General features: G+C 44.6%; 1 protein-coding gene across 2 annotated transcripts in view; it reads left to right on the top strand.

Annotated features, from left to right (window-relative positions):
- MYOM2 (myomesin 2) overlaps positions 1 to 12,379 on the top strand; it is a 79,981-nt gene that overhangs the window by 12,913 nt on the left and 54,689 nt on the right. For both annotated transcript variants that reach the window (XM_088665665.1, XM_088665667.1), the window contains exons 4-6: positions 4,041 to 4,182; positions 4,316 to 4,473; positions 7,377 to 7,469. In XM_088665665.1, coding sequence (XP_088521791.1) covers positions 4,041 to 4,182; positions 4,316 to 4,473; positions 7,377 to 7,469 — 393 coding nt within the window. The remainder of the gene's footprint in view (positions 1 to 4,040; positions 4,183 to 4,315; positions 4,474 to 7,376; positions 7,470 to 12,379) is intronic.

Raw genomic sequence — 12,379 nt, 5'->3', positions numbered from 1 at the left:
TGGTACCCAGCGTGATTTTTTTGTCACCCCCCCCCCCAATCCTGCTTTGCTGGGGTGCTGGCAAAGCTGCGCCTTCTTGGGAGTGTTGGAGGGGGGAAAGTTTGATCCAAATGAATAAGGAGGAGAAGCACAAAAGGAGGAATATGAGAGGACCAGCAGGAGGAAGGATGGCTAAAGAAGAGAACTGTTTACATGGCCAAGAGCTGCAGTAGCATAGAAGGGCGAAGTTCTCATTTTGATTTGAAATTCCAATCCAGATCATTGACAGGAAGTTCCCAGTTTTCCTTTCAATTTTCATGTGTGTTGCCTTTGGGTCTCTCTGGTACCCATGAATTGTGTTTTGTCAGGCACATCAGTAAATGTGCCTTGGGGCATATTTATAATGGTCGACTACAGCATCCCCCCTACTTCCACACTGAAGTCCTCAAACAGGGAAGGAAATTATTTCCTACGTTAAGAACTCTCAAAACCTCCTGAAACACCCATGAGGAGTAGGTTCATTGGCAGAACTGTCAACATGACAAGACACTTGTAGTGTCCCGGGCTCCTCATTAATTTATTAGGTCTGGAATACTGAAGCATTGAGTGTCTCGTAAATCTCATAGCTGACATATGCCAGTACTGAAAATAGACTTTAAAAATTGGATTAAGTATGAATCTGCACGGAAATGTGTGTGTGTGTGTGTGTGTGTGTGTGTGTGTGTGTGTGTAAGCAACTGTACTAAGTTCTTGCTAAAGGCCAAAACTATATGTTTGGGCGACTTACTCATAATATAGTTATCTTCCTCCCTTCCTATTTATCATTGGGGGAGCTTAAGGTGACATCTCAATTTCAGCCGAGAGATGTACTCCTTTTAATAAATATGCTGACAGCCCTGTTCCTGTTTTGTGTGAGTGGCTGTACGGCCACTGACGTATTGCACAACAAATACTCCCCAGGGACATGGACATGGCATGTCATGAAAGGTAGAGTTATAGAGAGATCGCCATCCCTCTTCCTTTCAGACAAGTTAAGGGTCCCCAAGTGACCTATTGGCAGCCCCTTGACACTGCAGCGGGTGGAATATGAATGCTGATCTCAGTTTAAATAATAAATCTAAATTTGAAGATGTAGTCTATTCTGCTGCAAGGGACTAAAGAGTGGTGTCCAACTATGTGCTACTCAGAATAGAACCAGTGAAATTAATGGATGTAAGTTAGGCAACTTCATTAATTTCAGTTGATCTCCTCTAAGTAAGTCCAGCGATGGATACAGAATGTAAAAAACCCCAGTACTGTATTTGATTGCATATTACACCTTTGCAGAACGGTTGCCATTATTGTGCTGCTCTGCTGTGATCAGCTCTCATGATGCATTGGTAATGTTGGAAAGCTTTGGATCACACAGAGAGGCTGCGTCAGATAGGTACTTCCCACCTTCGAATCAGTGGCCCCAATGGAGAAGGGATGTACCCATAGGATTTGACCTACCGATGCCATATTAACAAACTAGTTATCTATTCTTGGGGCAACCACACCACAGGGGTCTGATCAGTGATTTTAAAAAGGATGAACAATGGGGGAAACAATCTTATGTTAGGGATGAGAGAGACCACCACCCATGGTGGAAGCTGAGGGTGGGAAGAAAAGGCCATTTTTGCCCCAATGGTTCTAGTGTTATCTCATTTTCCACCCTGTTCCAGTTTCCCTCCTATTGGTTCTTATGGGAAGGAAATTCAGTATGTGTCCTGGATTAAAGTTTAAGACCTCCTGCAGGACCATGGCCTGGTATTGCTTTGTCCCCCACCCGCTCTTTAGGATGCATTTTTAAAAAAATGATCATGGGAGATCGTGGTGTTGGATCTCCCATGGCACATCTACTGTTCAGGCAGAAAAATAACAAAAGTCTAAGATGAGCTGCTCAAATCCCATTTTATTATCTCTCTAAGTACCTACCCTCAGCCCAGTTTCTCTGCTGGACCAGGCCAAAGTCCCATCTAGTTCAGCATCCCATTTTCACAGTGGCCAACCAGATGAGGAGCTCATAAGCAGGACCTAAGAGAAACACAACTCTCCCCACTTGTGATCTGCAGTGGCTGGTATTCAGAGGCCTCCTGCCCCTGACCTGGCTTGCTTCAGGGTCAATTAAAGGGACCGAGGCTTGCTAGCAATGACCTCATTCTCTGTAACTGGGCTTTTTCAAGGCCTAAAGTAATGACATGAGCGTTTTTGACAGCTATTGGTCAATGAAGGCCAAAGAAAGAAAAGAGCACTTCTTTGTACAAAATCCATGGATTTATTTAAGAGACTTTTAGGTTTCCTTTTAGGACCATGACATCACAAGGGAACTCCACAAAACAGCAATAAAGCCTGACAACAATGCAATTACCAATAACAACCCACATTTACAGTGCAACCCTACACAAGTCTACTAGGAAGGAAGTCTGATGGACTTCATCAGGGCTTGATTATCATTCAGCAGCGTTGCTAACTGCATTATCAACCTGTCTTCTCCACCCTCCACTTTCAGAAGCAGAGCTAAGCAAAACAACATGTATGTGCAATTTGGCAGATTTGATGGAAGTCACAGGGCACCCTGTGTCGTTCTTAAAAGCACTCCGCTCATGTTTGAAGGCTGAAACACAGCTTGAAGGACATATTATTGGAGAATCATCCTTGGCAGCGCCCTCCTTGAAATGATTTTTTCCGCACAACATTTGAAACTAGAGCAACTGAAGGCATGGTGGGGAAAGTATGAGAGTGGTCGCAGGTATATGCCCTAGATGCCCTCAGTATACTGTGTGAACAGACCTCACGGGGCTGCACACTATACACATGTTAAGTGACCTGTGTGACTGGGCACCCACCACCAAGGATCTGAGACAGAACCGGATTAAGACCTTGAGAAGCATTTCCAAGAGTTTGGTGCCCCCATATATATCTAATTCAAAATATAGGCACTAATAAACCATAGAATAAAATTTTATTTTTTGAAATGAAATGCAACCTACAGTAAGATGGAAAAAGATGTTTCTTTTTGTATACTCCCACTTCATTTACATTTATTATTTTGATTATATTTGCATGTATTTATTGTGGGAGCCTTTTTTGTGGAACCTGGTTCAACTGCACCATATAATCCATAATAATCCCAGCAATGGGATTATTTCTGTGGTGTGCCCCGCTTCCCTTGATGCCCTAAGCACATGATTATTTTACTTAATGGGTACTCCATCCTTGATGCATAGCTGCCAAGTTTTCCCTTTTCTCGCGAGGAAGCCTATTCAGCATAAGGGAAAATCCCTTAAAAAAAGGGATAACTTGGCAGCTATGTTGATGTGACAGCTGGTGTAGTGCAGTGGTTAAGGACTTGAAAGACCCAGGTTCAAATCCGTTAGCTCGTTGGTTGCTCTTGAGCCAGCCCCTAACCCTGTGGTTGGGGTCTGTGTTTTATTGCAAACGTACATGCTCTTCAAAGGAAAGGAGGGGTGTAAGTGTAATTGCATTACACGGTATATTAAATGTGAGTGGGAGTCATGCCATCATGACCCTGCTCTCTTGCCAGGACCCTTTCAGTCATCTTAGGTTGTGTGGAAAGGTTCAGCTAAGCCCCACATAAAAAAACGTCTCAGTGACATTGATGGAGCCACTCCAGCCAGCAGCAATTCAGGTCTAATTAGGTGAGCCACTCACAGCAAAGGAAGAAGAAGAAGAAGAAGAAGAAGAAGAAGAAGAAGAAGAAGAAGAAGAAGAAGAAGAAGAAGAAGAAGAAGAAGAAGAAGAAGGAGGAGGAGGAGGAGGAGGAGGAGGAGGAGGAGGAGGAGGAGGAGGAGGAGGAGGAGGAGGAGGAGGAATGCTTGTGCACCTGCCGCCTCAAGATTCTTCTTGCATTATCATGGGAAGGGAAATTGTTCAGAGTACAGAATCTGCATCTCCTTAATGTCGCTAATGAAACTTCATAGCCTTCATTTGCCTGCTGTAGAGTTTCAGTAACAATGTGAAGGCTTTGATGGTGGGTTCTTCTCATGCCGTTTCCCTCCACCCCTCCTCTGGTCATGCAGGGTCCAGGAGCAAAAGTCTCAGCACTGGAGTGAACAGAGAAGGATCCGGTTTGTCACCAGCTTGTCCGCTTTGGAGGAGGAGATACGCACAGCCAGGCTCCTTGCTAGAGAACACCTGGACAGAATTGCCATACAGAGGATGGTACTGTAAGAGGGTCTTTGTCCTTTCCTTAGTTTGTGGGCCTGCTCAAACTCCTTCCTTGCTAGGAGCCTCCTGACTGCCTAGTTCTCTCCTCCTCCTGTTTATTTAATTTGTTTCCCCTCTTGCGCTGCAGGTAGAAGAGAAGATGGCTTTGGAAAGGTATACCGTTGAAGAGAATATCAGTCGAGCCCCTGAAATTTTGGTGCGGCTCCGGTCTCACACTGTCTGGGAGAAGATGTCTGTCAGGCTTTACTTCACTGTCCAGGGATTTCCAACTCCTGTTGTACAATGGTAAGGCTTTGCCCCCTTTCCAGGAATCTCAAAATGGTGTGAGGCTTTACTCATTTGGGAGCTTCGGCTCAGCTATTAAGTGTCACATACATAATGACTATGTTAAAAATGCTTTGTAATCCTCAAAGACATGCTGGATGGGTGCTGTTGACATTGCAGTTAAAGGAACCGAAGTCTTTGTACTGCAGACATACACACAGTAGCTATTTTGGAGCAAAAAAGCTGTGGCACACTGGCTTAGAAAAGAGGGAGGGAAACCCCTCTACAAGTTTAAAACTCCTGCTGATTTTAATGGAACAGCATAGCAGTCCAAGACTACCATTATTGCTTTACAATAAGAGTTAAATGCTACAAAGTCACCTAAGAAAATGTGAATCAACTGGAGCGGCTGGCGTGAGAGCTGGGCATGGAGCAGGAGAGCAAGGCAATCATTGTAGTAATCTAAATGAGGGTGGGCAGACTTTAGGCTTGTGGAATCTTTTTATTTTTAGGGATTTTTAAAAATACTAAAACTCTTAAGATCCACCAACCGGAACCTGGTACAAAAGACATACTGTACACTTCGATTCGAATAATTTTGAGGCCAAGACATTTTCGAGTACCAGAACTGGCTACACATCTGAAGCTCTCTTCCATTTCCACAGTAGAATTTGGGACCAGGTGAGTCATTGTGTTGCTGCCATTGTCAAGCAGTTGGGAGCTAGGAATCCTTGCCAATCCGCTGCCAATATACCAGTAGATGCTGCTGTAGCTTCTCCCCCAGCCTTGTTCTAAACCTTCTGTAAGTGTAAGCTGCAAGCAAGTTGTTAAATGCTACAAATGTATAGTTACATCTTAATAATAAGAAGGACCCAGGTGGCGCTGTGGTTAAACCACTGAGCCTAGGGCTTGCTGATCAGAAGGTCGGCGGTTCGAATCCCTGTGACGGGGTGAGCTCCCGTTGCTTGGTCCCAGCTCCTGCCAACCTAGCAGTTCGAACGCACGTCAAAATGCAAGTAGATAAATAGGAACCGCTACAGCGGGAAGGTAAATGGCATTTCCATGTGCTGCTCTGGTTTGCCAGAAGCGGCTTTGTCATGCTGGCCACATGACCTGGAAGCTATACGCCGGCTCCCTTGGCCAATAATGCGAGATGAGCGCGCAACCCCAGAGTCGGTCACGACTGGACCTAATGGTCAGGGGTCCCTTTACCTTTAATAATAAGAAGTAACTATAAATCACTCTCAGTGAGTCTGCCCATGCATGTTCACTGACAGCTCAGACATCACATGATAATGTACATGTGTGAAACAGCCTTCGCAGATCAAACACCGAAGAATTTTCACATAATATAATCTTGGATCCCTTTTCATCTGAAGACGTTCACGTATGCAGCTCAAAATCATCCAGTGATAAGTTAAAGAGTGAAGAGGCATTGGCAGCATATCCACATGCCTGAATGTGTCTTTAGTCTAACCTCCATTCTGTTGACTAGGGAGAATGAGTGCCTTGATTTCTCTTTTGTAATCATCTGTTTCCTGGGAAACCTATTTTCTTTCATTATTTCAGTCATGACCTGCTTGTGGCTTAATATTATGTCTGTCTTCAACTTTACATGAAGTAATTAAGTCTGTGAGCAGTATTAGGGATGTATAAGTAATGTATTTCCACTGTGTTTCACAGTAGCTAAAATGTTGCCTCCCCTCTGTCCTGGGTTGCTATCCTTGCCAGTTGATATGTATGTCAACGGTTCCTATCACCCCTTGCCACCTGTCATAGGATCTTAGTAAGCTGCCTTACACTAAGACAATTGGTCTATCAGTATTGTCTATACTGACTTGTGGAAGCTCCAGGATTTCAGCAGAAATCTTCTCCATCGGCTCTTGGAGATACTGGGGCTAAACCTGAGGCCTTATGCATGCAACACATATGCTCTACCAATGAGTTACTGTCCTTCTCCTTTCCCTGCCATTCTAAAGACAGATTTGGTAAGGGCTGATGATGGACAAAGACAGACGCTAGCATAAAGCCATACAGGGAGGCACACAGTTAGTCATGCTCTTCCAGATGTTTCAGGGGGAAATAGGATGTCCTTTTGCACCGTAGGGAAACTTACTGCATGATGGCTGTAATTCAATGGTGCAATAATCACATGCAGTCCCCCATGTGACTATTAGCATGACTATTTGCTTAGGAAGTTCTCCTGTGCCTTTAATAACTGCACAGAAGAGGGAATGATGGCAGGATAGCTTATAAAGTTTCTAGGGGAGCTACACTTAGTGAGATTTATGTTGTGCAGCCATTAAAGCGGCAGAAGTCCTGTCCTCCTGTGTGCTCAGCTGGATTGAGCAGTGAGCCTAACTAAATGAGATTATGGACATCTATGTTCAATATGGGACGCTGGTGGCGCTGTGGGTTAAACCACTGAGTCTAGGGCTTGGTGATCAGAAGGTCGGCAGTTTGAATCCCCGCGATGGGGTGAGCTCCCATTGCTCGGTCCCTGCTCCTGCCAACCAAGCAGTTCAAAAGCACGTCAAAGTGCAAGTAGATAAATAGGTACTGCTCCAGCAGGAAGGTAAACAGCGTTTCCATGCGCTGCTCTGGTTTGCCATAAGTGGCTTACTAGCCACATGACCTGAAAGCTGTACGTCGGCTCCCTCAGCCAGTAAAGCGAGATGAGTGCCACAGCCCCAGAGTCGTCCGCGACTGGACCTAATGGTCAGTGGTCCCTTTACCTATGTTCAATACACATATTTTGTACATATTCCCTACACCATCCGTTCTATATACGTGCAGAAGGTCATTGAAATGAGGCAAACAGCTGGTGTTCTTACTGTTGTTATGTCCTAAATGCCATTGACTTGCTCCTTACTTACTGTTGCAATTTGTTTATTGGTGCGATCTGTCCTCTTTTCATGCATTAGGTATAAAAATGAAGAACTGATTACTCCTGCAAGTGAGCCTGGGAAGTACACAATCGAAAGCAAATATGGGGTGCATGTCTTGGATATAAACCGGTAAGGATATTTTCTTCTTCTTTTTGGGGAAGTACATTTAAGTGAATAAACGACCTCTATAAATATAGCGTACTATGCCACAGCAACTATAGGGGGAGTCAGATGACCACCCCGTGGATTCAGAAAACATGGCCTTGCACGGCAGCCCCACGCCCTTTGCAACCTAAAGCTTGGCCGCTTGTGTGATTGGTGCATGTGAAGGGACTGTACATGAGAAGAATCCTGATAGGGCTTGAATCCCCATGTGGATGAGCTCTGTGTGAGCATATCTGTATGCACATTGAGCACCAAACATATGGCATACCTGTCAACTGCCCTGAAAAAAATTGGACATTTTGTTTCCCCCCACGAAATTGCTCTTGCCCAATTTCGGGCCAGTATCTCACTCCAAGAAAGCATGTTTTCCAGGTCCGTGATCTTGCACGGCACCCCAAAACATGTGTTTTAGGGTGCTGTGCCCAAAGAACTGCTTTTTGATGTCTGCAATCTCATGTGGCACCTGAAAACATGTGTTTTTGGGCAACATGACTGAAAAAGTGGTTTTTCTGGGTCCATAATCTTGCGCAGGTCATGTGACTCGCATGGGATTTTGGACCCGGAAGATGGTATCCTGGATTTGGGCTGCATCACTTGGGAGGGTATGGCCACTGTGCTCATAGGGGAGAAAGGGGATCATCAGAACCTTCTAATATGTTACACAAACCATTGGTCCGCTTAGACCACTTAGACCAGGCATCCTCACACTGTGGCCCTCCAGATGTTTTGGCCTACAACTCCCATGATCCCTAGCTAACAGGACCAGTGGTCAGGGATGATAGGAATTGTAGTCCAAAACATATGGAGGGCCGAAGTTTGGGGATGCCTGCCTTAGGCTAAGAAAGGTGTGTGTGTGTGTGTGGGGGGGAGTCTATTGCATTGGTAGGCACTGTAAAGTTCACAGTCTACTTGGACCATGACTTACCTGTAGTTAGTTGTTTCAAGGAAAAGTGGGCAAAATGTTTTCTTGTGGATGCACGTGAGCCCAGGTGGAGACTTGCTTCAGGCAGAGCCTTGTGAAGGAGGGAGATGAAAACAGGAATGGCTGTAGCACAACTTTTGGAAGTATTGACCCAGGCTGGTGGCAGTACCATTGGACTCCAGAGCAAAACCGGCTGCAAAATAACCACATGAATTTGTTGTTGCTTGCCCCAGATCTAATGGAAATTGATGAAACAAATCCTCGATTTTACCAAGTGCAGGGAAAAACCTGCTGTAAACAGACAACACAAATGATTGTTTGGCCAGTCAGATAATTACAAATCGATCAGGTTGCTGTCTTTGGCGGCCAGCAGCAAATGCTGGCTGGAGTTTAAGTAGCCATAAGCCAATTTAAGGAAAGAGAATGCTAAAGAAACCGGGTTGCGGGGGGAAGCTAAAATTGTCGTTTATGAACGTGGGAAATGCAAGCAAAGGCTAATGCTACATTTCCTCATATCCACTTTCCATAGGAAGGATCAGGGGGGAAATGTTATTTTTTTCTCCTAGAAATTAGGCAGAAACCTGTCTAATAGCAACTTGGAATCTGCCTGATTTAATGTTTGTATCTTTTCCTAGAAAGGGTGATGGCCTTGTGTCCTTCTCCATTCAGGGAGATGATCTCCCCCTCTCCCCAGTATCTTTCCATGTTATCATTTCTTCTGGCTTCTTAGGAGTCTTGGGGTCAAACTGTAGATGTGATGGCATTTATGTCTTTAAGCTTTTGTGTGGTGGTGGTGGGGGTAGCTAGCCTGGGGCTGTGATATGGGGAGAGAAGGCTTTCACCTTTTGATTCCAAGCTGGACCAAGGAAGGGACCCAGGTGGCACTGTGGGTTAAACCACAGAGTCTAGGGCTTGCTGATCAGAAGGTCAGCGGCTTGATTCCCTGCGACGGGGTGAGCTCCCGTTGTTCGGTCCCAGCTCCTGCCCACCTAGCAGTTCGAAAGCACATCAAAGTGCAAGTAGATAAATAGGGACCGCTCCGGCGGGAAGGTAAACGGCATTTCCGTGCGCTGCTCTGGTTTGCCAGAAGCGGCTTTGTCATGCTGGCCACATGACCCGGAAGCTGTCTGCGGACAAACGTCGGCTCCCTCGGCCTATAGAGCGAGATGAGCGCCGCAACCCCAGAGTCAGACACAACTGGACCTGATGGTCAGGGGTCCCTTTACCCCAGACCATAGTTCCAGTCCGGATATTCCCTCTCTCCATGCCAGTGGTTTAAAAGGCTAAAGGTGTGAATCCCATCACACTTAGTTTGCACCTGGAAAGGACAATAATCCCTGGAAAAGCCAGTGAATGAAGTCTAGATGCATTTGGTTGAAAAGGTCTTCTTCCAAAGTGTCTCTTTGTTTGTGTGATTGAAGGTGTGCCTGAGGGAATTTGGACATGTCTTGAGATTGGATGTTTTTGGTCCCTATACTTGTTTGCTTGGATGAAGAAGAGATCGAGGGGCAGGGAGGGGATGCATTTGGTAGTGCTAATGGAAAATATGCTGGGCTAAGGCAGGCATCCCGAAACTGCGGCCCTCCAGATGTTTTGGCCTACAACTCCCATGATCCCTAGCTAACAGGACCAGTGGTCGGGGAAGATGGGAATTGTAGTCCAAAACATCTGGAGGGCCAAAGTTTGGGCTAATGCATCGCTGAGAAACTTGCTGAATAATATATTGAGGTTTGATAATTATTACTTTATATAATATACTTGGATAAATTAATGAGCAATTGGGCTGTACAGTGGAGACGCTCTCTTTCTTTTATGGTTTTCTGAGGGCTTTTATTCTCTTCTTTCCAAGTCCATTTCTATCTCTCTTACACACACTCTAATAAAACTGCCCACCTAAACCAAATCTGATAGCTCAGTTGGTTGAGCATGAGATTCTTGGTCATAGGGCCATGGGTTCGAATCCTACATCAGGCAAAAAGATTCCTGAATTGCAGGGGGTTGGACTAGATGATGCTTGTGGCCCCTTCCAACTCTACAATTCTATGATTCTATGACTGTGTCCACCACATATTAGTAATACATCATTAACCATGTGCATATTTTTTTCTTTTTACATTCATTTACTTGCTCCTCCTTTTCTCCAGTGAGCTCAAGGTGCTGTACAATGTTCTCTTTATCCCTTTTTATCCTCACAACAACCCCTCGAAGCTGGTTAGGCTCATAGTGTGACTGGTTCATTCAGCGACCTTCATTGCCAAGGGGACATCTGAATCTGGGCATCCCCAGTTCTAGAATAAAACTCTTAAATATCACTCCAGACTGCTGCTTATTGCAGATTATGGTACATAATTAACTGAATTAACAGAGTCATACTGTTGCATCCAGAAAGGCACTACAGCAACTTCTTCTACAGCTGATATTTAGTGCCCCTTCCCAAGTCTTTTGCGATGTAGTAATTTGGACATCAGCCCTTATCATCCCCATATTACAGAAAGGGGAAATATTTGGTGGCAACCAAGAAAAATAAGCCCGAAACCAGAAAAAGCTGAATGGAGTGCTTTGGGAGTTCCCTCTTCATATTCATTAAGAATCTTTGGAATGGAAGGAGAATGAATTTTTACTGTTGCAACAAGGTGTGTATCTGTGCTTTGCGCAATGCAGTTTGTACTCACTAGTATTCATGTATACTCTTGAATTATGATGCCCAGCCACAAATTTTATTCCACAGTTTAACCCACTCCATCTTTCAGAAAGCCAGGCATTTGCATTCAGGTGAAGCTTTCTGCCTATCATTCTTGTCCTGTAAAAAAAAAAGAAAAAAGGAAAACTGATCATGGATTTCCATCACCTTCCTCTGCTTTCATTTAAAACAGGCATGGCCAAACTTGGCCCTCCAGATGTTTTGGGACTACAACTCCCATCATCCCTACCTAACAGGACCAGTGGTCAGGGATGATGGGAATTGCAGTTCCAAAACATCTGGGGGGCCGAGTTTGGCTATGCCTGATTTAAAACTTTTCTTGTGGTGGGTGGGGGGCAGGAATAACAACCCCACATAATTAGTGAATGAAGACCATAGTTATGAAGGAGATTCATGAACTGATCTTGCATCTGTTTACATTTTTGTGTGAAAAGTAGTCCAGAGGAGGTGAAGTCTTATTAAGATTTGAAGATATATATTGGAAAGTTGCAGACATCTCTAGTGTCATTTTTGGGTGGTGGTGGGGCTATAGAACAGCTAAGATTCCCCGCCTATTTCAGTATTCTTCTCAGCTGTTCATGCCAATATGCTGAGCTTCTAGTCATCCGATACTTGGCCACTTCAAGCAGCTTAGGAATTTCTTGGCTGTCATCTTAGTGGTTCTCTGAAGCTTATGCAGAGAACTTTTCCTTCTGATGCAAGTGTGACATTTATTCCTATGAATATACTGGGTGCTCCTTGGCTCCAGTGGAAAAATTCTTGAGGAGCCAAAGATGTGGCATCACCCTATCATTTTTTTAAAAGTTGCAATTGGACACTCTTCCATCTGTCCATTTGCCTGTATCAGAGGACTATGACATCTGCAACAAAATCTAGTGGTTTTTTTCCATTTTGGATTTGTGGTTGTCTCTGTGTGTGTTTGTTTCAACAGCCAGGTGTTGCAGCGTTTATCTTCATATACTGTGGCCTTTCATATTCCTTTTCCTGGAACAAGCAGCAAAACAAAATGGCTTCTCTTTCCCATTCACTGCTTTTCAATTGGTTGCTGTTTCTACTTCCTACTGAAACCAGCAGCTGAGATCCCATTTTATTAAATCATGCACTATATGTGAGATTTCACTTATGCTCAGCATTTATCCAGATATGAAAACCTGTGGCCATGCAAGACTCCAAGTCACAGACCAGAAGTGGCAACATCACTCTGATGAGGCTTGGTTGTTGTACTCCAGTTCCCATCAGCTCCAGCTAGAA

The sequence above is a fragment of the Zootoca vivipara genome, chromosome 3 (genome assembly GCF_965207765.1).
Source record: "Zootoca vivipara chromosome 3, rZooViv2.hap1.1, whole genome shotgun sequence".
NCBI lineage: Eukaryota > Metazoa > Chordata > Lepidosauria > Squamata > Lacertidae > Zootoca > Zootoca vivipara.
The sequence above is the reverse complement of the archived record's forward strand: the minus strand, read 5'-3'. Positions and strand labels throughout refer to the sequence as shown.